Raw genomic sequence first — 26157 nt, 5'->3', positions numbered from 1 at the left:
CTTAAAAAAAGAAAGAAGAAAATAATATCTATTTTAAATCTTCGCAAAATCTTGGAGTAAACTTTATAAATTTCGTATTTTATTATTTACATAAAATTTTGAGTTATATCAAATTCAAAAGGAAAAAAAAGGTTTAAAACTCACTTTATTATCTTCAATTCACAAAATTTGATAAAAAACTTATTTAAAAGTAAAATTATTAAAATTTCAAACTTCTTCGTTGATGTGTCTATTTCATATTGAAAGTATTTTTAGAATTTTACCATCAGCTGTTTTATAAATATTTTCTTACTAATAATTTGATTCTACATTATAAAAGAATATTTTATTAAATAAATAAAATTTAATATCAACAAAATTTTAATAAATATATTTTGAAATCACTTTGGTACAAGACTTTGTTCTATAGGTAATAAAAATAAAAAGGGAAAAAGCCTCTCTAGACTATGATTCAAATTTCAGAGATACACTTTCATTAAAATAAGGTCTTATTACCCCTGAATTCATTTTTTTTTGTAATTTTATATACCTTTTTGGCTTACGTGACATTCAAATATATCACACGCGCCTCAACTGCGTGGAGTCACGAGGTGTGTCACATAAGCCAAAAGATGTATAATATTATATAAAAATGAATTCAGAGGCAATATAACCTTAATTTAATTAAGATATGTCTCTGAGATTTCGATCATAATCTAGAATTACTTGTGCCTTCTCCCAAATAAAAAAAAAAATTTGCTCTGTAAATTCGAAATTCTATAATAGGATGCGTTACTTTAATGTGCGTATAGATGGCCGAATAAAAAAAATTATTCTATTCAGTTGGCTCAATAAAACAATAGAACTACCCCATCTCTACTTGATTAGGGCTGATAACGATAACTTTCTCCGATCAATTATCGAATCTCTAATCGGCCGGAAGTATGACGGCTGATGTACCAAACACCGTCGGCTATGCTAACGGAGATTTGAAATCCAAACACACTGATGCTAACACCGGCTCTAGGAAATCAAAGGTGAGCGAGCGGGGCCGTAGGCGGCGGAAGCAGAAGAAAAACAATAAGGTACCGTCTCGTGGAGTAGATAGTGACACAGCCGCTACCGACGAAGCTAATGGCGGTGCTGGTGATACTGATAAGGAGAATTCCGATCTACAGAAGGTATTTCTGGATTAATCTGAGGTGTAGTTGATGAGTAATTGTTTTAGTGGAGATATATATTTTATGAATTATTTAAGCATCTGTGTTGATCTTTCGATGAATTAGGTTTTATAAATTGGAAATTATAACAATAACATGTCCAGTCAGGGTGATGTGTATGTAACCTTACTGTCCTTATCCGTACCTTCGTGTCGTAGAGATACTGTTTTCGATAGATGCTCAGCTCAAGTGAAGCATATAGAAAATAATGTAGCAATAGTAGGAGAATTACTAATAATACTACTGATAAGGGAAATGAAACAACAGTGGACTACTTACTAACCTTCTATACTATTCCTCAACCTCTCCATATTCTCCTATAAGTTGGGAATGATGAAAATAAGAATAATTAGAGTAAGTATTCGTGTCAATTTTTCTTGTTCCTAAGTTCAGAGTATATTCGAAGATGTTTACTGAAACTTGATTCATGCAATTCTAGTTTCTCAATATGAGTATTTTCAAGCTGAAGTGTGTTAAACAGTCTTAGTAGGAGCATCCTTAAAGGCTCTATTTTTACTGATAAAATCAACGACCTACCTAGTGTAATCACATAAGTGGATCTGGGGAGAATGGTGTGTGTGCAGCCTTGCCCCTACCTTGTGGAGGTAGATAGACCGTTTCCGGTAGACCCTTCGCTCAAGTGAAGCATGTACAAAACAAGTATGGAAAGGAAATACCGTAGTAAATGACGCTAAAAATAAAGGAGAAGGGAATAGTAGCAACAACAGATACTACTGTAATCGAAGGAAAGGAAACAACATATAATATTATTGAATAAGCAATATTTATATAGGTGGATATCTAATGTGGCAGCTTGAGCGGCACACCTTGGTAAGCCTGCTTATCAAGGTTACAACAATGGGTTCCAACTGAGTGCTGTAGATAAGATTTGAAATTGAGTTCTATAGGTTTTACTCCTAAGATCAATTACTCAGTCATTCCCTTGGGGACTACTATATGGTTACATATAGTATAACATGGAATTATGATTTATGCATATGTTCTCACTTGAGTCTTTTGATGATCTCTAAGGATTTTCTCCCAAAAAATGAATACCTTTTCTTCTTTGACATTGTTGATTGAGCTGGGTTTTGTTTTCCCGGAGTAGTGGATGTTGAGTTATTTTTATGATTATTCTCATATTTCAAAATTATATTTTTCTGATTTTTCTTGTGTTTCAAAATTATGTGCATGTGAGAGTTTTATCTAGAAGATCCTGTTAATTTCTTGATACACATTTTTTAGGGTTAATTGTAGCTGTTTGACCTAATTACTACCATGTGTATATAGGCCTAAATATAATTTACTAATGATATGGTCTTCTTTTTTATAAAGCTGATGATATGGTCTTCTTTTTGATAAAGCTAATGATATGGTTTCTTTTATTACTATAGGGTAATTGCTTTGCTTGTGTTATTTTCTTTTGCATGGTATAGTGTGTATAAGCATTGTTTATTTGTGAATCTCCAAGGTCCAGCTAGTTATTAAGAAAAACAATGTTCGCCTATTTGTCATTCTGAGGAAAAAGGATGTCTGATGTAGGTCAGTTCCATCATAGCTTGGCTATAGTTAATTTGTTTTTTTCCAGCTGAAGACGTGCATGAACTTCTATTTTGACATGCCTCGTCTTTTTCGAGAAACTTTTTGTTATATGTTGGGGTCTGTCCCAGAGTTTTTATTGTTTGATAAAATAGTACTGTTTCTAAAAGATACCTTAGTTGTAATGTATTTATGAATTTTTTATACATTTATGGTGTTTTATAAAGTAACATGTATTTTCTGAGCTACTGATCTTGAACTTGCTTTGGCCTCATCTTCTGCAGTCCCTGGTGGTGGAGCAAGTTGAAGTGGAATATGTCCCAGAGAAGGCAGAATTAGATGGCGAGTTGGATGAGGAATTCAGGAAGGTTTTTGAAAAATTCAGTTTCACAGCTGCTACTGGTTCTGAGGTAAAAAATAATTCATTTTTGGTATATGATGCTATGTGAACTCTGAGTCATTACCTGATCTTTTTGTTGGGCCTCCAATCTCCTTATATCTCTCAAGTTGTTGAAATATATTACCGCAGTTCAAGAATTTTCCATTTGCATAACTTTTTATTGGAATATCAGGAGAATGATAAAAAGGACGAGACTGCTGCCGATGCCGCCTTAAAGAAAAAGGATGATTCAGATTCGGAGGAAGAGCAAGATGCTCAGCCAAGGGAGAAGGGTATTTCTAACAAAAAGAAAAAGGTCAATATCAACTTCTATTTGCTGTTGTAGTTAGCTACTTCTATTGTTCACCTTGAGTAGATTAAGACTGAATCACTTCTCAATTTCAGCTTCAACGTAGGATGAATATTGCAGAACTGAAACAAATCTGCACGAGACCTGATGTAGTTGAGGTATGGATAGGTGGCAAACATTACATATTATTATTTTGTTTTGATACTTGCGAACTTTGCATATTAGTATATTTATTTACCCTATGCAGTTTGGGGAATGTACATTTCTCTGTTCTCAGCTAAAATAAGGTTGTATCTCTGGCGAACAACCTAGTTTTGTGTTTTTCTTATCCTTTCACAATCATGCTGTATCAGCAAGTCCCTAAGAGTTCCTTGTCCGTGCCCTTTCTAATATCTGCTTTGTCTTTTGTTGTGTTTCTATGCTTTGAATCAATTAACAAATGTGGAACCATATGAGCGCTAGTATATTATTGCTATGAAAAAGGTCAAAATGCTCATACAGCAAAGGTAGTTGATATTATCCTCTTCATAAATTTATCCTGGGGCAGGCCAAAAGATTTTTTCTTTCTGTTATCCTCCTACTATTAATTGAGCACTTGTCCAGAAGAGTCATCCCACCTAAAAATTAACCAGATCTGGGCATGAACTTCATACCAACACCTTTTCCATACATAATCCCAATGAAAGCGTCAGCATAGCATAGATGAGATCCTCTTATGATAATAAGTGTTGTTTAATTTCATCATCATCTACATTATAGTCATCATCTTTTCCTTCTCCTCAGACTGGAACCAGCTTTTGCATGATCTGATGCAGGTTCTTTTGCACCCTTGGATAGTTTTACATTGATTTCTTGTGTATTCGGCATCTTACTTGTCTTGTTTTGACTACTGCCATTGACTTCTGTAGTAAATTACTGTTCTAACTGTAGACTTTTTTCTTTATTGGTGTGTTGTATGTCGTTTAGGTATGGGACGCTACTGCTGCAGACCCTAAGCTTTTGGTATATCTGAAATCTTACCGAAATACTGTTCCTGTCCCACGACACTGGAGTCAAAAACGAAAATTTTTGCAGGTCAGTTAACACTGCTTATTCATATATTTAGGTTGCGAACATTTTGAAAAGAAAAAGAAAAATAGGCCAATGTTAGTACATAGTGCACAATATTTTGTACCTCTTCCACTTCATGTAACAATTAACAAGGATAGAACTGGGTTAAATTTTAGAGGGTTTGGTTTGGGAAGGGGATGATGGGATAAAGTCAATGAAGTTTGTCTTATATGTATATATGTGGTTCTTGCAGGAGGGCGGCCTTGACATTGGTGGAGCCTCAACATGTAGGTCTTTGACAAATGGGATTCTTCATAATTCTATGTGTGTATTTTGTGGGTTGGGGGTTGCAGCGTTCCTCTGTTTATTTTGTGTGGGTTGGGGGTTGCAGCATTCCTCTGTTTATTTTGTGTGGGTTGGGGGTTGCAGCGTTCCTCTGTTTATTTGTGTGGGTTGGTCAAAAGACATTTCTTTAGCTCCATTTTCCTATAAAAAGTTCTGAAAAGTATAGTTGCATTAAGTCCTTTAAGTTCAAGTAACTTTAATGTTCCCACTGCAGAAACTCTAATTATTTCAGTTGTCTTTGCATTATTCATGCTTGAAGTGGTTAAATCTATTGGTACTATTGGCCAATGTGGTCGTCTATCCAATCCACTCTCTAGTTCTTTGGATATGATATTGTTAATCTTTCTTGTGTTACATTTTATCTCATCAAGCCTTGAATTTGGTTTTCAGGGGAAACGTGGTATCGAGAAACAGCCGTTTCAACTGCCTGACTTTATAGCTGCGACCGGAATTGAGAAAATTAGACAAGTATGACGAAATTTGTTCCATTTCTTCTTATATATTTCTTGCTTATATATTTCTTGCTGTGGTGGCCTTGTGAATAGGGATTTTTTTGTTGTATAAATGGAACTTAAACTAGATGTTGATGGAGCCAAGCTAGGACTTTCTGATGGTTTGTTGCAATTTTTTCTGAACTTTTAAAATACTTGCACTAAGAAATGCATTAAGAAATGAAAGCCTTCATTTCAGCAAGACATCTGATAATGAATGGATAAAGATAAGCATAATTCAACAAAGAGAAGATGCTACCTGGTACTTCCTTATGTTGACTTATCTTCATATGGACCTAACAACATAATTCTTTTAATTTGGAAAAAAGATAGGCTTCAATTATGTAGTAAACATATGCCAGAAGTATTTATCTGGAATGAGATGTTTAAATATCTTTTGTTTGAGAAGGTGCGGTATATGATCTTTTCTGCTAGTATGTTTATGCTTGACCTTGTTTTGTAATCTTATTTGTTCTTTTTGTGCAGGCTTACATTGAAAAGGAGGACAGTAAAAAGCTTAAACAAAAGCAGCGGGAGCGGATGCAGCCAAAAATGGGAAAGATGGATATTGATTATCAGGTTCCCAATTTTCCTTGGTTCCTTGTTGATACTGAACTGCAAAATAGTCCATACCTTGTCAAGTGCATGGATATTTCTGGTTAAATGTTGGTTGCTGTACTGTTCTGCTGAGTCTTTATATCATGTTATGTAGGTTCTCCATGATGCCTTTTTTAAGTACCAGACTAAACCAAAGTTGAGTAGCCACGGGGATCTGTATTACGAAGGAAAAGAGTTTGAGGTACAGAATTTTTCTTTGACATTGTTGAATGGTCATATGCTTCTTTCATATCTAGCTTGCATACAACTTTGGTCATTCTCAGCCGTCTGGTATTTCATCAATTTCTTGAGAATAAAAATGAGACAGTTTTTATTGATGTACACTTTTAGATTAAGATGTTTGATGGTGTTGGTTGCATTGGCTATACCAGTGTTTAGATTTTCTTTTCCACAGCTGCATCATCTTTTGATTTCTATATGCAGGTGAAGTTGAGGGAGATGAAACCTGGGACTTTTTCTCAGGAACTGAAAGAGGCTCTTGGTATGCCCGAAGGCGCTCCTCCTCCTTGGCTTATTAATATGCAGGTAAGTTGGCATAAATTTTAAGTTCTGTTTTATTGGATGTGGTCATTTTGGTCCCCTTAAGTTTCTTGTCGTCTTGCTAGATAGTTGGGTTTCGTTGCTAACACTTTCCAACTCACAATTGTCTTTGGCAGAGATACGGTCCTCCACCTTCATATCCTCAATTGAAGATTCCCGGTCTCAATGCTCCTATTCCACCAGGAGCCAAGTTTGGCTATCAGCCTGGAGGTTGGGGTAAACCACCTGTTGATGAAGTAAGATTCTGAAACCTTTCAGTTTATTGGAACCTTTTACATTTTGCTCATCACATTGTGAAGATGGTGTTTTGTTGTAATTATTTATTATTCTCAACATTTCTCCCTATTTTGTTTGAAATAGTATGGGCGCCCTTTATATGGAGATGTCTTTGGTGTGGTGCAACAAGACCATCCTAATTACGAGGTATTCCCACTTGTATATTGTATTTGCTGGAGTTGTTTCTTTCTTTAAGTAAGTTCTTGGAGTAACATTTTGCTTCAAGGTAGTTCCAGGCCAGCTGAAATAACAAGCATTACCTATGAGAACATGTATGTTTGGAAACACACCAATTTGAAGTTTGTGAAACTTATTGTAGGTGTTGGTAACCATGAAAAATATCTAAGCATCTCATTAATGAATGCTTGATAGTTCTTTTTAAACAAAAAATTCAAGTATGTGGTCTTTGTAATTGCCATAGCCAGTGTTCTTAGATCCTATTTTTGGTTACGTTTGTCATGCCATTTATGGTCATGCTTAGGATGAACCCGTTGATAAGACTAAGCATTGGGGTGACTTGGAGGAAGAGGAAGAAGAGGAGGAAGAGGAAGTGGAAGAAGAGATGGAGGAAGATGAGTTGGAAGATGGTATTCAGTCTGTGGACAGTCTTTCGAGGTATCACTTGATCCAAACTTTTAACACCATACAATATCTGTAGAAAGCTTTTATTAGCTCAAACTGCCCCTATTCCCCTAATTTTCAGTTCTCCTTTCTAAACCGAACATGCACTGTGGAAGCAATACTTAAATTCAACTTCATTTGAGGTATCATTTCTCAATGTGTTTGTTCGTTTGTATAGTACTCCAACTGGAGTTGAGACTCCCGATGTTATTGACCTTCGGAAGCAGCAGAGGAAGGAGCCTGAGAAGCCTCTCTACCAAGTAATAGCACTATATGTGGCCTGCTATTTTTTGCATTCCAATAGACACATATTTTCTCCTTGTCAAAAATCTCACTACCATCTACTTGTTTGTTAAGGTGCTTGAAGAGAAAGAAGAAAAGATAGCTCCAGGAACTCTTCTTGGAACAACTCATACGTGAGTTCATGTTTAAACTTGTGCAGAAGTTGTATCAGGCACCTCTCTTTTTTCTCTATACTAACTCTTTTTACTTTGGCCGTACAGGTATGTGATTAACACTGGCACTCAAGACAAGACTGCTGCCAAAAGGGTAATGAAATCTCTTGTCCTCTCTCTTTGTTTGCTGCATTGACATGCTACTTCATGTGATCGTTGACTTTATGAACTGTTGAATGCAGAAAGCAATGACATTATGATTGTTCTGTTGTTAATTGTTATCCTTCATGTGAAATTCGTCAGAAGAGTGAATTGTTTTCATCCTACTTATGGGGTTGTTGAAACCCCACTTGTGAAGTTATATTATTGTAGTTTTCATGTGTTCATAGGATGGATTATTCTCTTCCTATTGATGGGATTATTGAAACCCCAGTTTGGACCATTTTCTCCCCAAGTATTTGATAGAAGCTTGCTGTTTGTGAACTTGGTGCTGTGATAGGAGGTTTTCGCTTGCAGTTCTATTTGGCTTTTATAATTATATTTTGCATCTGATTGTGCGATGCTTGTCAAAGCTGGAAAGAATGTATTGTCAATTGATATAACATAAAATGGTGCTTTTTAAAAGTATTTGTTAGCTGAATGGAAATGCATTAAATTGAAGACCATGATATGCCACATCAGTATATCATCTTTTCTCTGTGCCCGATTTCAGTATTTCATGATTGTTCCCTGTTTGTGCCAATTCTGTTATTGACCCTTCGATTAGAATTTTGTGGTAATTGCTTGAATTTTCCACTGCAGGTCGATCTGCTTAAAGGTCAGAAATCAGATAGAGTTGATGTTACTTTGGCACCCGAAGAGTTGGAACTGATGGACAATGTCCTGCCAGCCAAGTGAGTAGCAACACTAGTAACACTGTTCTGATTCAGAGGATCTCATATGAATTTTCCCGATTTTTGCTGAAATTTTTTTGTTCTGTTTTATAGATATGAGGAAGCTAGAGAGGAAGAGAAGTTGCGTTCTCAGAGAGAGGATTTCAGTGACATGGTAGCAGAGGTATGTTAACTATTTCATCTTTGCATCTTTATTACTCTTTCTCAGAGTCCTTTTGCGTTTCTTGTCGTAGTAAATCTCAATGTTCACTAGTTCTGACATTGATGAAACTGCTGCAGAATGAGAGGAAGAAGAAACGCAAGTTGCAGGAAAAAGATGGCAAGTCAAAGAAGAAAGATTTCAAGTTTTGAGGCGAATTTCGTGTTCCATCTTGCAAAGTTTATCAAAACACATAAAACGAAGCATAAACTATATCTTATATCAACCTTATATATGAATTATGATTTTTTTTCTTAAATCACAACATTTTTCATTTTTGTTTTCACCAAGGGTACTAAAGACATCTACATATGTTATGAATACATTGAAAAGATTTGCCACTATGATCATCACAATGAATTGGTTGAAGTTTACAGCTAAAATCATTCATGCAGAAGAATCTGCGGTCGCAGATACAATAACGCTTATAACATAATGGTTCAACCTTATGTTCAGCGTTACGACATATTAAGTCACAGTCACTATCCTTGCCACAATGCATAAACACAACATTTCTTGGTTCCACTTCATGTAATAATATACCTGTTATATCAAATTTCATATAGTTAGATTACATATATTATATATAAATGTGCTTTTTAACTTGACTTCATTTGTGTCATTTATGTCGTCCAACTTTGAACATGTAGACACACTTGTCTTGTGCGACATAATATACATAGAATGTCACGTAGGATGTGAATTTTTCATGTTGCATAGGACGCATGTGTTTAGTGTCTACTTATGCATACTCAAAATTAGAGGGCATAGATGTCATGTGAGACTAAATTAATAAATATTATGCCTGAACAAAAAGAAAGACTTAAAAATATAAAGTAAGGTTGTGTTCGGTAGAGGAAAATAAGTATGTTTCTTATTTATTTGCTTTTGTTTGGTATTGGTATTATTGGTGGAGCTATTAATTTGGTGAAAGGTGTGTAAATTTCCCTTTTTGTTTAATTATGTTAATAAGGGTGTGAAAAAGTAAATATATATACTCATAATAACTAAGATTTAACCTATGTATATCATATAATTAATTTTCAGCAAAGGGTGTGCATCCGGACATGTATGGTATGTAAGTGAAAAATATTATCTAAAAGCATTTGTATAGAATCTAGAAAAATACTATGAGAGGTGCGGTGGCAGAATGACGACTACGAGGGTGAGGATGAAGATGAGATGTGTTAGAGGGTGGAGTGAACACAATCAATAATATATGAGGAATGCCACATGTGGAAGTCATTTTCATTCTTGAATCCTACCTCGTAATAAATGAATAAAATTACATTCCGGAGAGGGACATAAAACCTAATCTCTACAAACAAAAAAAAAATCATTTCTAAGAAACTTGTTTTTTCTATTTATATAGAGCATCTTTCAAAAAATTGATCAAACAAACATGAAAATCGAACATTTGACAAATATTTTCCTCCATACTGAACACATCCTAGGACCAACAAACATTGTAATCGTATGAACAAGATCTTTTTTACATTTAATTAGAGGCATCAAGTTCAGAATTATAAGAAAGAAAATAAAATTCTGATAGAGAATGTTTCCCCCTTCAATATAAATGTGAATTAATGCTCACTAAAAGGTGAAACACCTCTCTATCAATATTTTCTTTATCTTCAAATTCGAAACCTCTAATCAAAAATTAAAAAATCTCCTCATCTCACTACAACAATCCTAGGGAATAATAAGTTTGCAAAAGAAGAAAGAGTAATTACTTGAAAAAACCAACAAAAGGAGAAGAGAACCAATTGTATTTGGATACATATTGTGTTGCTGCTTGCTGGCTAATAATTAATACTAATATTATATATAGTGCAACATTTTATTATATAATATTTAGTATAGTGTGTAATTAAAAATTAAGAATAATTAATAAGTTCTAATCCAAAAAGTCTAATTAATTGTTAAACATTTCGTAAAGTAAACTCTAAAGAACAAAATGCATGGTTTGTGTTTGTTACAAAGGAAAACAGAATATTTTTTTTATAGAAAATGTTTTCCTAAACTATCACACTTTTTATTTATACTAAATGGTTTTTAGAACATAAATTTATATGATTTATTTTAGATTTATAAGTTTCAGTTTTTTCTTTTAAAAAATTCACATCCAGCTAAATATTTTTACGTAAATTTGGACGGAGGGAATACTTCAAAAACTTCAAATTTGATCATTCAAAATTGCATGGTCAAACGTCTGTTAATATTAACCTTACATATATATGTTGTGCATTTTTTTAGTCACAAGTCACAACTTGTTCTCTTTTGAGATTGTAATTACTAATTCGGTCATATTTATTTATCAACATGATCGAAATATACATGGTCACTCACAGGGCGCGACATTGACACGTGTAATCAATACATAGGGGACCATTTTCATAACAGTAAAATCCTTTAACAGAACAAGTAAAATCATCTTCACAGAAAAATTGTTTGTTGCAAATACATTGGCTCTTGTAGCAAAAAGGTTCAAGCTTATAATAATCTTCTTTTTCACACATAAAATCACAGTCACTGTCACTGTTGCAATGCAAATACACACCATTTCTTGGTTCCACTTCATATAATACACCTATAACAAATAAGAACACAAAAAAAAGATTAATACTGATCGAACTGTAATTGAATGAATAAGATCACTTTATCATTAATAGACATTTTAGATCAGATTGTGATAGGATAAATAAGTCACTTTATCATTAATAGAAGTTTTGGGTAAAATTTTCGGGACAAAAAAAAATCTTGAAGTAATTAATAGTGTTTGCTGATGACTTTTCAATCTTGTAATTGAAAATTAACTACTATAGCGAAGTTTGAAATTTTACATTTGAAATTCCATGATAATATAATGATATTTCAAAATACATTATATTAACTATTTATTTTAATTACAAGAGGCTGAAAAGCATTGCCCTTTTGATTGACCTTAAGGGGTCGTTTGGTTTGAAAATGAGTTATGATGGGATAAGTTATGTTGGGATAAGTTATGTTGGGATTAGTTATGATGGGATACGTTGTGTTGGGATTATTTTTTATTGAGTGTTTGGTTTGTTGTATTCAAAATAATAAATTTTAAGAACAATTTATTTGTTTACAAAAATGCCCTTCATTAATGTAAAAAGTGATATAACAAAAGGGTTGAAAGAGACATTTTTGTCATTTACCTATTTTATCCCGGGATAAGTTATCCCGGGATTACTATACCACCCAAGGAGAGGGATAACTTATCCCGGTACTAATTATTAATCCCGGGATAAGTTATCCCGAACTTGCCAACCAAACAACAAAATAAGCGGTACTATAATTTAATCCCGGGACTATTTGTTATTATAACTCACACCAAACGAGCCCTAAGTATGTAAATTCAAATTAGTTGAGCCAGTAAATTATGAGTACCTTTGATTATAAAAAAATAAAAAACATAAAAGAATAGGAAAGATGAAAAAAGAGAGGAAATTAAAGCTATATTTTGTTTTTATATATAAATACTCTTTTTATACATAGGGTATAGGGGAGGGGGATTATTAGGTGAATTAAACCCTTATCGATAAAGAAAAAATTTAGATAACCAATCAACTGAGTTACTAAAATCTTTGGAAGAAAACTATATAATAATTATGTCAGTTGCATGAATAAAACGTTTTTTCAAAAAAATAAATGAATTGAAATTATGGTGAAGTGGTAATTACGAGAGGCAAAGTCGTCACTATAGGTGTGAATTCAATCGAACTCGATGATTTTGATTCAAATCTTATTAAGCATTAGAAAAAGGATTTGTATCGTTATATGTATAATAATTAATCTATTCAGAATCTAGGTAGAAAAAATAACCTTGATTCTGAATTCATCAACTATTTTTTTTTTTGGCTCCGACTCTAGTAAGTACTCTTTTATTTTGCAACAAGATCAGGTTTCAAATTTGAATTCTAGAAACAAATTTATCTTTTGTGAAAGGCTCTTTATCTCAATAATAAAAGTTTTTAACACGAATTCACATTAATTGAACTTCAAATCAAATATCGAACATTAAATAAAAAAAACTCTCAAAAAAACAAAATAAAAAATAGATAGATATATTTAGAGATCTAGAGGGAAAGAGAGTAACCAACTGAAAAAATCAACAAAAGGAGAAGAGGAACTATCATATTTGGAGTCATAATATGTTGCTGTTTTACAACTTATTCATATGCACTTGTAATATATATAAAAGCAACATTAATTGTGCCTAAATAAATATAATTAATAAATGATAATCCAAAAAGTCTAATTAAGTTAAACATTACGTTAAGTACATTCTAAACAACAAAATGCACCCATGAGAAGTAAAATATTTTCCTTAAAATTTCCTATTGTCATTTCTCTTAACAAAAAAAAGAAAGTAAAACAATTACAATTTGTGAAATATATCCATTGAAAACTATATGGTAATCAATATTATTCATCACGTTTGTCACAACTAATGTTGATTTGTTGGAGTTTCGAGGTCATGATTATGTGTTTTTTTGGTGTATATCATACTTAATAATTTTCCTGAATTTGATTGACGTACTCCAATTGACTTGAAATTTGAACAGTCCTTTCGAAATGATCTGGTGATCAATACTCACTATATTCGTCATGACTATCATTTTTTTTTTTAGCATTTTGGGATCATGAAATACTAATTCATTATTGTAGGCATCTTTTGTGTGTATTAATACATACTAATTTTCTTGAATTTGATTCACGGACTCTAATTATTATATTATTACATGAATTTTAACTTGTACTCACTTGTTAATCTAGTTAGTGATAAGTAACATATAGTAAATATAAAATTATAAATGATAGTTCAAAAAGTCAAAGTTAAGCATTTGGTAGTGTAAATTCTAAAAAATTAAATGCACACACTATATATCTTATCTTGAATTAATTTTCTATAGTTTGGGATCCTATTAATTAGATATTACTATAAACAATGTATGTAAGAAATTTGTGTTAAGAGTAGCATTTCTCTACACCACTTTTAACTAAACATGATAGAAAATAATCCAAGAAAGTCAAGTTAATTTATACATTTTGTAGGATAATTTCTAAAAAAATAATAATTAATGCATAATTTGATAATCTTATCAAAATTTAATGTCTTACAGGTCTAAGGGCTCGTTTGTTGGGATCAAGTTCTTTCACGATTAATTATTTTGGGACTAGTTATTTCAAAATTGTTATTTTATTTTCAATATGAAATAAAAATAACACTATAATTCTGTGATAAGTTATCATGCGGTAGACAAGAGTATACCTATGTGAACATTTTACCTGGAACCCAACATGGAATAAAATATTGATCAAGTTATAAATATTTGTCAAATAAAAAAATATGTATTTTTTGGGAATAGACTAAAAATAAAAGTATATGATACAAATCTTTTCGTCTCGTCGAATCATTGACTCTGATTATTAGGTTGATCCAATCCGATAATACTCTTAACATAATATGATATCGCAAATGTCATTAAGTAGAGAACATGTTATATGATGGAGATTTGTGATGTATGCTATTGAGTAGAATCAAAATGGACATTTGAAGTGAAGCCCACCAGGTGTTTGTTTTTTTGCCTAAATGAATTGCTTGATTTTCCTAGTTTTAATCAGCTCAATGTATGCATGTTAGAATGTAAATATTTTCTGCTTGCAGAAGTTATGTTGTTGGGATCCTTCAAAAATGTCGCCACACCTGTGTCAGATCCTAAAATGTGCATATCTTTTTGAGGATACGACACATACTGGGGGATATTTTATAAGAGTCTGAGCAACATAGACTTTTAGAATATGATAACTTATCAACAAAGTGTATATAAACTTCAATATTATTGAATAATCATTATTTTGGTACTAATGTGATAGAAGTGCATGATTTTTCATACTTGAACTCAAATACAACATACACACTAATTGAATGTATATACATTGTTTTCACTTATAGTGTATTTTAACTTGTTGTAGCTGCATGTTACGTGCTTTATTCCAAGTTACTAGTTGACTTATTATGGACGATTACCTGTAGTTATCTTTTATGTTACACTATCAATGTATAGTTGTAACATGTGTATTCGTTTTTGTTCAACTAGGAAAAAATAATCAGTCTGCTGCTATAGCCATGCTACAAAATCAGTCACTAAGGTGTGATATATATTGTATGTATGAACAGTGGTAGGGTAAATTAAAGCTAGAGTTTAGCTCAATTTCTCCCCTCAGTCTAATACAAATAACAGTATTTCATCTAGCAATTCTCTCCTGGTATAAGCATGAACATTGTAGCTTATGAAGCATGTACAAGGCGCTTGCCAGGAATAGCATCAACATGCTGATTGCTCGATTGCAGCCTATATAGTGACTTTCTTTGTTTCCTTTTTTTTTCGTTTGGGAAAAAAATGGGCACCACCTAGTATACATCTAATGATGAAGGTCTGTCTCGATTACTTCAGCCAATTCTTTCGTTAACTTTTCTGCTCTCTCATCTTGTCCACCTGCAAAAGTATAGACTCTGAATGCAAATTGGAATGCCTTCCAAAGCTGTGTGGCTGATTCTTTTTTGCTCCCTTCATTTGTTGGTCCGGCTCCTTCTTTTCCCCCCGCCATTGCTTCTCTCTTTTCCTGATTCGACATTGCAACATTATTTCAAAAAATTGTTAACCAAATCCATTACGATGGTGGTTAATGTGAATGCCATGTAAACAGATGTAGAGAGTGTTGATCTGAATGGTGCTCTATGCATTCCATATAAACTTATCTATACGAGTTTAGAGATGTTCGAGAAGATTCTCAAACCTTATCGGCTAAGCATGCTTAATTTCGGAGTTCTGATGGGATCTAGTGCATTAGTGCTCGTATGAACACATCGTGACAAATCTACTCTATCTAAATACACATATTGAGATATACTTAAAATGCATTTCGAATTCATATCTTTGTATCAATTATTCACAAGATTTAGTATTAGAGTGATTTTGATTGTACTTACCTTCAGTGCAAGTTCCATACAGTTTGAGGAAACATCCACCATCAATTCTTTGATACGTACAAGGGCGCCGAAATCAAACTGAATTTTATGTGTTTTTAGTTTCTTGGATTCTTCATCTTTAGTCCTTTCTAGAGTGTCCACATCTCCTTTTATCTATATGAGAGAACTACTTGTTAGAACTGCAAACACGAAATAAAGCCATCGTGGGAAGTTTTGAGGTCCAGGGACTTAGTTTTTACCTTGTTGAAGTACCTCTCAGCTCTGGCAAGATGTTGGCCAACAGGCGAGGCCGGTTGCCAATTCTGTAAAGTAGAGACTATTGAATCTAATTTGGAATAGAGAGTTGCTGCCGTCCTCAACGCTTCCAACTTCTTACAAGGAAAGTCCTCAAATCTTGCTAGGACCTGTACCAAGAAAATCTTTAAGCCAACATCCTGAAATGGTTAATTATGACAAAAAATAAGAAATATAGAACGAACCTGAGATTCGTCAGTTAGTTTCTCAAGGTGGGATTCGACATAATTGTGGAATGTAATGAGCTCAGACATATCTGATGTATTGAAAGAAGCAATGGCCTTCTTCATCTCCGTGATTAGTTTTGCATGATTTTTAACATCCTCTTCAATTTGTTGGAAATATGCTGACCTGTGAGATATAATTCATAAATATAAAATATAAACATCATAGAATAAGTTGCCTCCTACCAAAATAATTACTCTTTCGTTACAATTTGTTTGTCTTACTTCCCTTTTCCGTCTGTTTCAAAAAGAACACCTTTTTCCTTTTTTAGCAACTCTTTAATTCTCAACTTTCCTCATGGTATGTTTAAGACCGCCAGATTAAAGAGCATTTTAGTAGTCTTTATTACTTTCTCAAACTCTGTGTCAAGTCATAACCAGAGGATATGATGAAAATTAGAATGAATTGTCTTAGTCTTTTGTACTTTTGGTGTAAACAAGATATGATGGGGGATATAGAACTTTTTGATGACTTCATAGGTAATTTGTAATCTCCCATAGGGTAGTTTGATATGCTCTGATGAGATTGTAAGTGACCTATGCTCATCATTTATTTGATGATGAGCCTTTTGTGAATACACAGTTACCTTTATCTCAAAAAAAAATAACCAGACAAACGAATTGAAACGGAGGGAGTATTTCAGATTTCAGGAAGATCACCTCTTTGTCATCTCAGCCAATGCATCAGCCATTCCTGGTTTACCTCCTTTTGAGGCATTAAATCTTCCCTTGCCTCCCTTTTGTTTACCATCTAAACTAGATCCTTCAACTTTCCCCTTAAGAGATCGATAAAGATTTCCCATTTGGGATGATCTTTTCAGTTTAGTGGCTGCTTTCTTCAGTCGTGGATTTTTGGCACCTGCGAAAGTTGGTGGTGGTGGTGGAGGTGCGCCTCCCTTTTTCGTTTGCATGGGTGGAGGTGGTGCTGATCTTGGCGATGGTGGATTTGCAGCTCTCTTTCCCATTGGCATTGGTGGTGGTGGAGGTGCAGCTACCTTTCCCATTGGCGTCGGTGGAGGGGGTGGTGGCGTTGCTCTATTTGATGCCTTTGGTGGAAGTGGATGTGGGGTTACCATACCCTTTAGTCCTTTGTGAGGAAAACATGGAGGTGGAGGCGGAGGTGGAGGTGAATGTACATTTTCTGATTTCCTGGGAGGTGGCGGGGGAGGACAAGGCACTGCTCTATTTTTTGATGTAATTGGAGGTGGTGGAGGTGGAGGTGGAGGTGTTACTGTGTTTCCTGATGTAACATGGGCTGGTGGTGATGCTGGTCCTGGCTCCTCGTTCTCACACGAGGAATCTGGTTGAGGTTCTGGCTGAGGTGATGTTGGTACTTGCGATTCTATGATTTTTGGTGATAAAATGTTTGGAGAAGGTGGTACTGATGATTGTTCTGTTACATTTGATTGCAACCTAGAAATTGAAGATGGAGGTAAGAGCACATCAAATGTAACGCGAGCTGGGACTGCTTGACCATTTGATGCACCGGTCCAGAATATTCCACCATTTTCCGATGCTTTCTCCAGGCTATTCAGTAGAATCTCCGGTAAGTCCATTAATTCACAATCTTGATTTGCTTCTGTATTTGACCCTTTTTCATCGACGCCGCTTCCTAGCTGAACTGAATAGCCTGAATCTTGATTTGCATTGGGGATCATGTGGAACGAGAGACGTCTTACCTCAATCGGGTTCTGGTTTCCAACAGCTTGAACCTTGAGTGATAGGAGAAGAGGGGAAGTGATAGAAGCCTTTCCATTCTTCTTTGAGGAATTGGTTATTATCTCAGGGAGGACTGAAGTTGGAGAGCTCGAAAGGGAGGAATTGTTGCTCGAGTAAATCTCCGAAAAATTCTTCTCAAATGCGTCAGGTGAAGGACTTGTTTCTCTCGTCTGATCATCCTCGTCCTCAGTCTCGTCCTCATGTTCATGCTCATGCTCAACCTCATCCTCATGCTCATGTTCTTCCTCATCCTCATCCGTCATCTCTGACACCCTTTCACTAGCTAACTTGATAATGTCGTCGAGCAATGCCAACACTACATAGGTAATATAAGAAAATCATTATAACTGCCTATCGAAGCGAAAAATACAACAACATGCTAGTGTAATCCCACAACTGGGGTTTTGGGAGGGTAGAATGTACACAGACCTTACCCCTACCTTGGGAGGCAGAGAGGTTGTTTCCGATAGACCCTCGGCTTAAGGAAAGCATATCAAACCAGAATGAAAAAGAAAAAACTAAAGTGAATGAATCCCTGCAAAATACTACAGAAAACATGACCAAGTATTCTGAAAAAGGAACAATAACTACACCAAAAATGTGCAATAATCAAAGTAGAATAAACAATAGATAGTAACAGAAATCGACAGACAAGAAACTACAGAGAGATGATCATACCATATTCAAAATCATTTAGTTTACTATGTGAATTCTCTTTACATGTAATCATCCACTCATCATTTCCTGTCCACATTTCCCCAATTGATTTCAATATATCACAAAAGCATCTCACTTTCTGAAAAAAACAGGGAAACTTTGGTGAGCTCAATAAGTTGTGATTTTGCTTATAAACAACAGTACTGCATATATACTAAAAATGCTCAACTTAGGGAGTAAATTACCTCATGTATTGATGTCCCATCTATTTTTGACAACGAAAAATTCGGATTGATCGAAGGGAACAGTTTATGTAGATCTCTCAGAGTTGATATCAACAGCTGTTGAAAAACATGGCCATGACAGAAAAAAGTTGGTTAAGGAGACACTTCTTGTTATTCTCTTCTGAAAATGGCATTGACAGTTAAGTGAGTAAGGTGACAGTATGTTGCTCGGACTCTTCAAAAATGTTGACGGGTGCGTCTGATCCTCTAAAAGTATTGCTTTCTGGAGGTTCCGATATAGGTGGCGAAACCAGGAACCTCGTGTGCTCAAGATTACGTATAGACAAACTACATAGATAGACACCTTATTTTGGCTTCAATTGACAACTAAATACTCCAACTTTGAGAATGCACATCATCTAGACACATCAACTCATCCCCACTGTTTCTCGTGGACACCCAATGTTGACGTGACACATAAATTTTGGAGGTGTCTAGATGATCATTTTGTAAGTACGACTGTTCAACTGACACCAAGGAGACTAGTTGAAGTGTTTATATGTGCATCCTCAAAGGTGGAGTGTTCACTTGCCAGTACTTGAGGCCAAGTTCAAGTGCCTTATCTATGTATTACGCCTTTAATATATATATACGAGGTGGTTTTTGACCTATGTACATAATATAATTTCTCGATGAAGGATGTTCACTGACTAACCCTTCAACTCTACGTAGCTAAGTTTGTTGTCGGTGCAACAGTATTTTTGGAGAGTTCGAGCAACATAACTGAGTGATTTAACAAGTGTTGACGACAAACTAACAGAAGAAGTCATATATGTACCTCATTTGCAGATTCAGAGCCATCACAAGGAGAAAGATCAAGCAAGTGTCTCAATGTGATGATCTTGTTTCTTATACCTGTCATTATTCTGAAGTTACTAGCCACCCCACATGAATTTTGAAAAGTTGGACTTCTTGTAATTGCTTTCACCCCATTTGAACTATGCATTCTGGGACTTTTTGGTGCTTTCACCACATTTGAACTTTGCAATCTGGGACTTTTTGGTGCTTTCACTCCACATGCATTGCGCGATTTGGAACCTTTGTTTGTTTTTGATCTTCTTGGTACCAACATGGAAGGTAATTTCTTTATTACTCTAGTATGTAATCTCCTAGTTTTACGTGTGTCTTCTTCCTGAAAAAAATAATATTGTTAGTAATGGTATTATAACAGGGAGATCTCCATTGATACGTCAAAATTCAACATGGGCGAGTTAAAAGGGAAGTTCAGTGCACAAAGCTCATGTTACACGCCAAGGAAGAGCCTGACCACATTGGATCTATTGTACTATCTTTTTGAAATGTCATTCATCAATTTATATGTTAAGGGATGCTTCGTACACAAACCTCTCACTATGCGCGAGGAAGAGTCTAACCACGTTGGGTTTATTGTAGGTATCATTCATCAATTTATAATATGTTAAGGAAAGGTTGGTGCACAAAGTTTCTATTATGCACGAGAAAAAACCTTAGACCACATTGGGTCTATTGTATTCAGGTTTACATTACATTTCTATAAGAATTTTATTTTTTTTCAACATGTGACCTCTTCGTTACATGGCAACAACTCTTCCTGTTGCGCCGAATAATATTCTCTCACCTCATGGTCAAAGTTAACTTTCTTTGATTTCCATAGAGGTCCCCAATATGGTTTACACAAAAGATTTCCATAGAGGTCCCCAATAAAATGAATAGAAAAATTAACACATTTATGTTTGCATTTTGCATGCATGAACAATATTTTGGCATAATGAAAAATGCAATATTATGTTTTTCTTTTCTTCTTCATATAATTAAACAAACATTCTCAATATACAAACATGTTTTTATTATCATTACAAATTATATGAAAAAATATAGAAAAAAAATTACCTTTAACAAAGAAGGTTTCCTGCGGAAAATGAAAGGAACAACACCACAGAATACCCCGCTCGCCATTTTCAACGAGTAATAATAAGTTACTTTTTTTCGGGAAAAGGCTTTTCGAAGAAAAATTAGGAAGAAGAATTAACGTTAAAAAAATTTCAAATTCCTATGACCAAAATTTATGTTTTGGTAATAGAAATTTTAATTAAAGATGTTTGGGAAATTGTTGAAAAAAAAGAGATTTTTGCCTTTAGGCTTTTGAGGGAAAATTGGCTATTCCAAAATCATCTTTCATGAGGACAAAAAAAACTTTTTTTCTTTCTCTCCTTCGTTTCCAAAAGAGAGAAAAAAGAAAGAAAGCAAAAAAGGTTCATTAATTATGTGGAAAAAAAATTATTGGTTTTTTTTTTTTAGGCAAAAATAACCATTAATTTTGTCCTGGGGTTAAGTCATTTTTAAGTAATTAAAAAAATTAGATAAATGGATATTTAATATTATTCAAAAATTATTATTATTATTATTATTATTATTATTATCTTTATTATTATTATTATTATTATTATTATTATTATTATTATTATTATTATATTATTATTATTATTATTATTATTATTATTATTATTATTATTATTATTATTATTATTATTATTATTATTATTATTATTATTATTATTATTATTATTATATTATTATTATTATTATTATTATTATTATTATTATTATTATTATTATTATTATTATTATTATTATTATTATTATAAGATGTGATAAGATTTGTGTTGGATGGATCTTTTGCATGGATGGAATTACCATGGTTAGAGTCGGATTTAAGGTTTTAAATTTGATGAGTTTAATCTTTATATTAGGGGTTGTTTGGTTGATGGTTAAGAAGTGAATTATTCATGTATTAAAACGAACATAATTAGGAGTAACATGTTTAATGGTGGCATTTTAGCTGTTACGTATAAAATTCAGTATATATGACTTCGATTATCGATTAAAAAGATTTATGTATTATTTTATGTTGGATAGAAAATGAAATAACTAACACATAAATTAGTAATGCATAAATAAGTACCTTGCATAACTAATCACTCATTACTAATACATGCATAACTCTAATTAACCAATAAATAAACGACAAGAAAAGGTATTCAGTAATCAAGATATATTATGAATTTAGTGGTAAATTAAAAATCCATAAATTTCAAATTCTGACTTCACCATCAACCAGTATTACTGACAATTTTTTTTTAACCTGTATATGATACAAAAGTTTCAAGCTGAATTTGTAGTTGTCACGAAAATGTTATAAATACATCAGATCTCTCTGTTATATATAATTATTTTCTATAACAATAATTCATTATCCAAGTTCCTTTGGAGTCGATTTCAATGTTATATCATATTACATGTTCTCAATGACAACATTTTGCTATAACAATCATAAAATATCCAAACAAATACAACGTTATAGAAAAATTGATTAAATGACTATTTTGCCCTTGGTAGAATCCTATCCTTGAAGGCCTCCACAGTCAATCCTTTCTCCAAATAAACAATATTTGAGGGGTCAAATGGTCCTTTTATTCTGTCTATGCATTTGATCACTGCCCTTGCTGGAAGCAAACTTTTTGATGGATCTGGACTTGTCCCATAACTCAAGCATGATGAAAACCCCTAAAAATAATAAATAGCATAATTAATCAAATATCCATATGGACAAATAGCAACAAAATACTAATTATATAATATATATATATATATATCATCAGACATCTCTATAATAACTACACAATATATTTTACTCTAATCCTTAAGTTTTCTTTAGAATCGATTTTTATGTTATATTACTTTCTATAACATCATTACTTTATAACATATAAAAGTATTAGATATTTTCCTTTTTAGTCAGTTTTAAAAAAAATGACACATTTTCTTTTGATACAATCAAATTTTATCTATGTTGGACCCTCACTTATTTGGTAAAAATCCGTAAAGACGTACTCTTTTTAAGGGTAATTTTGAAATATTGCAAAATCTCATTTCATCATATTTCTTGAACTTTGTATTTAGTCAAATTAAATTATGAAATTGAGACGGAAAAAATAATTAACTATGGTACAAAGTATCTAAAATTTTAGCCATTGAAGTAAAAAAAAATTTAAATTTACCTTGAAAATTAGAATTTCAACATCTTCCTCATCTACAAGAGCTTTCACAAGAAGAGCTTCATTTCTCATAGATTGACTATAAAACTCTAGCATTGCTAATTCCGAATTGTTATTATCTTCTTCTTCATCATCATCATTATCGTATATAATTCTTCTCCTTGCACGGCAAAGCACGATTGCCAAAGACCTTCTGACAGTCGATTTATGAGAAGTGATAAAGGAGGAGGATTGCGGAAGACTGACAATAGTTTGAATTGAGTTGGAATTATGGTTGGGAAAATAGTATGGTAAAAGATAAGGTAAGCATTGTGAATTATTGCATTGGAATACTATTCTATGGTTCAACATGTTAGCCATAGGATAATGTACAAAAGGATGAGGTCCAAATTGGAGGAGCTCATTATAAGCCACTTAATTTTTATTTTGGGGATAAATAATGTTTTATAGGGAATAAATTTATACTTTAATATCGTATATAGTATTTCATAAGCTATGTTTTATGTATTAATTATAACAAGGCATAAGTTTAATTTTTAGGAGCAAAATTAAAAACCAGTCCATTAAAAGGATAAAATTGTGCAATTTATTCTTCGATCTTTAAAAGGGTGAATTGCACAAATATATTTGTTTTTTTTATTGGGGGAGATTACTAATATAAAAATTAATGACTACTTTCACAACTTGAATCGATAACTTATTCAATTACATTGATAAAATAGTGGTTATTTCTGAATTTTGTCTCATTATTTTGTCCATTGTATTCATTAGTGATACAGAATTTGCAAGCCCGTATATCAATGCTGAAACAAGCCCAAGAAAAAAATGCCCAATAGTAGAATATATCAATTTTTTTATTATTTTTTTTTACAAAAATTTATAGTGTTAAGAGCTAAGTACATTTTATCTCTATTTCTTTTTCTAAATTACAAAAAGTTCTTAAAATTATAGAATCTTGAATACATCAGAAAACCTGCGGATATACAACTCACAGATGTATCCGAGAGGGTAGAGATGTAGCTCATGGACGTATCTGAAAGGGGGAGGGATGTATTTGGAGGGGGTAGAGATGTATCTAAGAGGGGAGAGATATATCCAAGAGGGGAGAAATGTATCCGATATGGGATATGAATGTATCCGAGAGAGGATAAAATTGTATTCGAGAAGGAATTTTATAATTTTTTTAAATAATAAGAAATTTTAGGTGCATTTATGTAATTTTTTCAAAGAGTTCCTAACTCTATTGAGCATCCACAACTATAGGTGGACATTTGGATAGTTCAAATTGAATATGAAAATTTTGGTTAAGATATTCAACTTTCTAATTTAAAAATCCAAGATCCAATTCCAATTTAAATAAGTTTGGATTGGATTGATTTTCATTAACTTTGGTTTTGAATTAATGGATTTTGATTATTTTGGATTTTGAGTCTATAAAGTCTAGTGGATATTCATATTTATGTCAATTTCCTTAATAAATTTTCATTCTCCCCACAATTATTATCCAAATAAATATTTATTCAAATAATGAAATCGTTATCAAGGAAATCTTTAATCTAAACAGGGCAAAATTATTTCTTAGATTGGATCATACTACTAATAGCCCTATTTCCAACATAGCGAAAAATTGCAAGCAACAAATTACTTATACTCTTCCGTCTCAATTTACGCAATATACTTTTCAAATTGGAGAATCAAACGAGTTATTTTTACCACAATTATTTCATATGCCTTCTAAATACTTTGTATTTTTAATTTATTAATTATGGATTATAGCCGCCAGGCTAGACATACGGGAATCGTCGAAGAAGTGCCTCAACGCGCCGCAGCGAGGAGCAGAGTTAGGTGGGGGGTTCGGACGAACCCAGTAGCTTTTCCATAGACCCTATGTTTGTATTAGAACATTATATATATATATATATATATATATATATATATATATATATATATATATATATATATATAACTTATGAACTCCTTAACAAAGTTGAATGATGGCTCAACACTACAACAAATGTGATATTTAGCTACACAATTATTAGGTACGATACTAAATTCGTCACTAATTATTCACTTTTTGTGACAAAAAATGTATGTCGTGTTTAAATGTATGAGCACAATACTTTTAGTGACGAAACATACAATTTCGTAGCAAAGTTTTGTCCATTTAAGTTTCCCACCAAAAAAAATTTTGGCACCATTTATTAAGTACTATTAGTGACACATTTAAGTTATCAACGACAACTTATTTTGTCACTAATAATGCATCCAATTTGTGACAAATTATTATTTGTTTTAGATGAGTTATAATTTTGGACACGAATAAATTTTGTCACTAAAAATAAGTTATTGCAATAGCGACAAATTTAAATTTATAGTCAAATGCTGTAAGCTTTAGCCACAAAATTTATATTTAATTGCTATCTAAATTTCTGTCACTAATAATATAATCAATTAGCGACAAACATTTACTTGTCTCTAATTAACTTGTGACTTAGTGACAACATAGTTTTGCCACATAATATGCAATATTTAAATAGCAAAAATTTAAAATTTGCAGCTCAATAATTTAATTATTTTCTAATTTTTTTTAGCTAAATATAAAATAATATTTGATTAGGCTTATTATTTACAATTGCAAGTAGCAACTAACGAATATTTCTTTAAAGCGTTCTCTATAGGTAACAACAAAAGAAAACTATAGAATGATATAATGATAACGTCGAACTATACCTTGAGAAAATTCAAGTGTCGATGCTAACATAAAATCTAATGTGAGTGGGGATTGTGATATCACAGAGCAATTATACAAAAGATAACATCGACACTAAGTCTATTTTGCAAAAGTTATAAATATTTTATGGATATTTAATTAACTATGTTCTATAATGACTGAAAATAAGTTTAATTGTGGAGGTCTTAAGAACCCCAACTATTTGATTATAATAAAATTATGATGTTCGAATTTTGATGCATATCTAAATATTAAGATGTGTATTTTGATCTAGATTTATAAATTTAAATATGCATCTCTATTGAGATGGTTGTGAGTGTAGATACCCTATTTTG

At 32.8% G+C, this 26157-nt stretch overlaps 3 protein-coding genes across 4 annotated transcripts; 1 reads left to right on the top strand and 2 right to left on the bottom strand.

The window, feature by feature from the left end:
* Positions 1-869: 869 nt before the first annotated feature.
* LOC125825995 (uncharacterized) lies at positions 870-9076 on the top strand. Its single transcript, XM_049505288.1, has 18 exons — positions 870-1160; positions 3023-3148; positions 3311-3433; positions 3523-3585; positions 4394-4501; positions 5213-5290; positions 5800-5892; positions 6026-6112; positions 6355-6456; positions 6588-6707; positions 6832-6894; positions 7229-7362; positions 7547-7628; positions 7726-7784; positions 7872-7917; positions 8565-8656; positions 8750-8819; positions 8936-9076. Exons 1-18 carry the CDS (start codon positions 924-926, stop codon positions 9005-9007), a joined length of 1755 nt encoding a protein of 584 aa, XP_049361245.1. The 5' UTR covers positions 870-923; the 3' UTR covers positions 9008-9076.
* Positions 9077-15016: 5940 nt separating this feature from the next.
* Positions 15017-21272, bottom strand: LOC125826032 (uncharacterized protein At4g04980-like). Of its 2 annotated transcripts, XM_049505329.1 has the most exons (10): positions 20924-21272; positions 19833-20186; positions 19016-19111; positions 18792-18909; positions 18335-18429; positions 17055-18304; positions 16356-16521; positions 16116-16280; positions 15877-16029; positions 15017-15509 (listed from the first exon to the last, which is right to left on the bottom strand). In XM_049505329.1, the coding sequence occupies exons 1-10, from the start codon at positions 20987-20989 to the stop codon at positions 15309-15311; spliced, it is 2664 nt and encodes an 887-aa protein (XP_049361286.1). In that variant the 5' UTR covers positions 20990-21272; the 3' UTR covers positions 15017-15308. The 2 variants fall into 2 exon arrangements, with proteins under 2 accessions (XP_049361286.1, XP_049361285.1); XM_049505328.1 differs by having other exon boundaries at positions 17055-18429; positions 20924-21271.
* Positions 21273-22307: 1035 nt separating this feature from the next.
* On the bottom strand, positions 22308-23491 carry LOC125825976 (uncharacterized). Its single transcript, XM_049505266.1, has 2 exons — positions 23092-23491; positions 22308-22597 (listed from the first exon to the last, which is right to left on the bottom strand). Exons 1-2 carry the CDS (start codon positions 23446-23448, stop codon positions 22412-22414), a joined length of 543 nt encoding a protein of 180 aa, XP_049361223.1. The 5' UTR covers positions 23449-23491; the 3' UTR covers positions 22308-22411.
* Positions 23492-26157: the final 2666 nt, after the last annotated feature.

Source organism: Solanum verrucosum, unplaced genomic scaffold (assembly GCF_900185275.1).
Source record: "Solanum verrucosum unplaced genomic scaffold, falcon-dt-bn FXZP01000161.1, whole genome shotgun sequence".
In the NCBI taxonomy this organism is placed as follows: domain Eukaryota; kingdom Viridiplantae; phylum Streptophyta; class Magnoliopsida; order Solanales; family Solanaceae; genus Solanum; species Solanum verrucosum.
The sequence above is the reverse complement of the archived record's forward strand: the minus strand, read 5'-3'. Positions and strand labels throughout refer to the sequence as shown.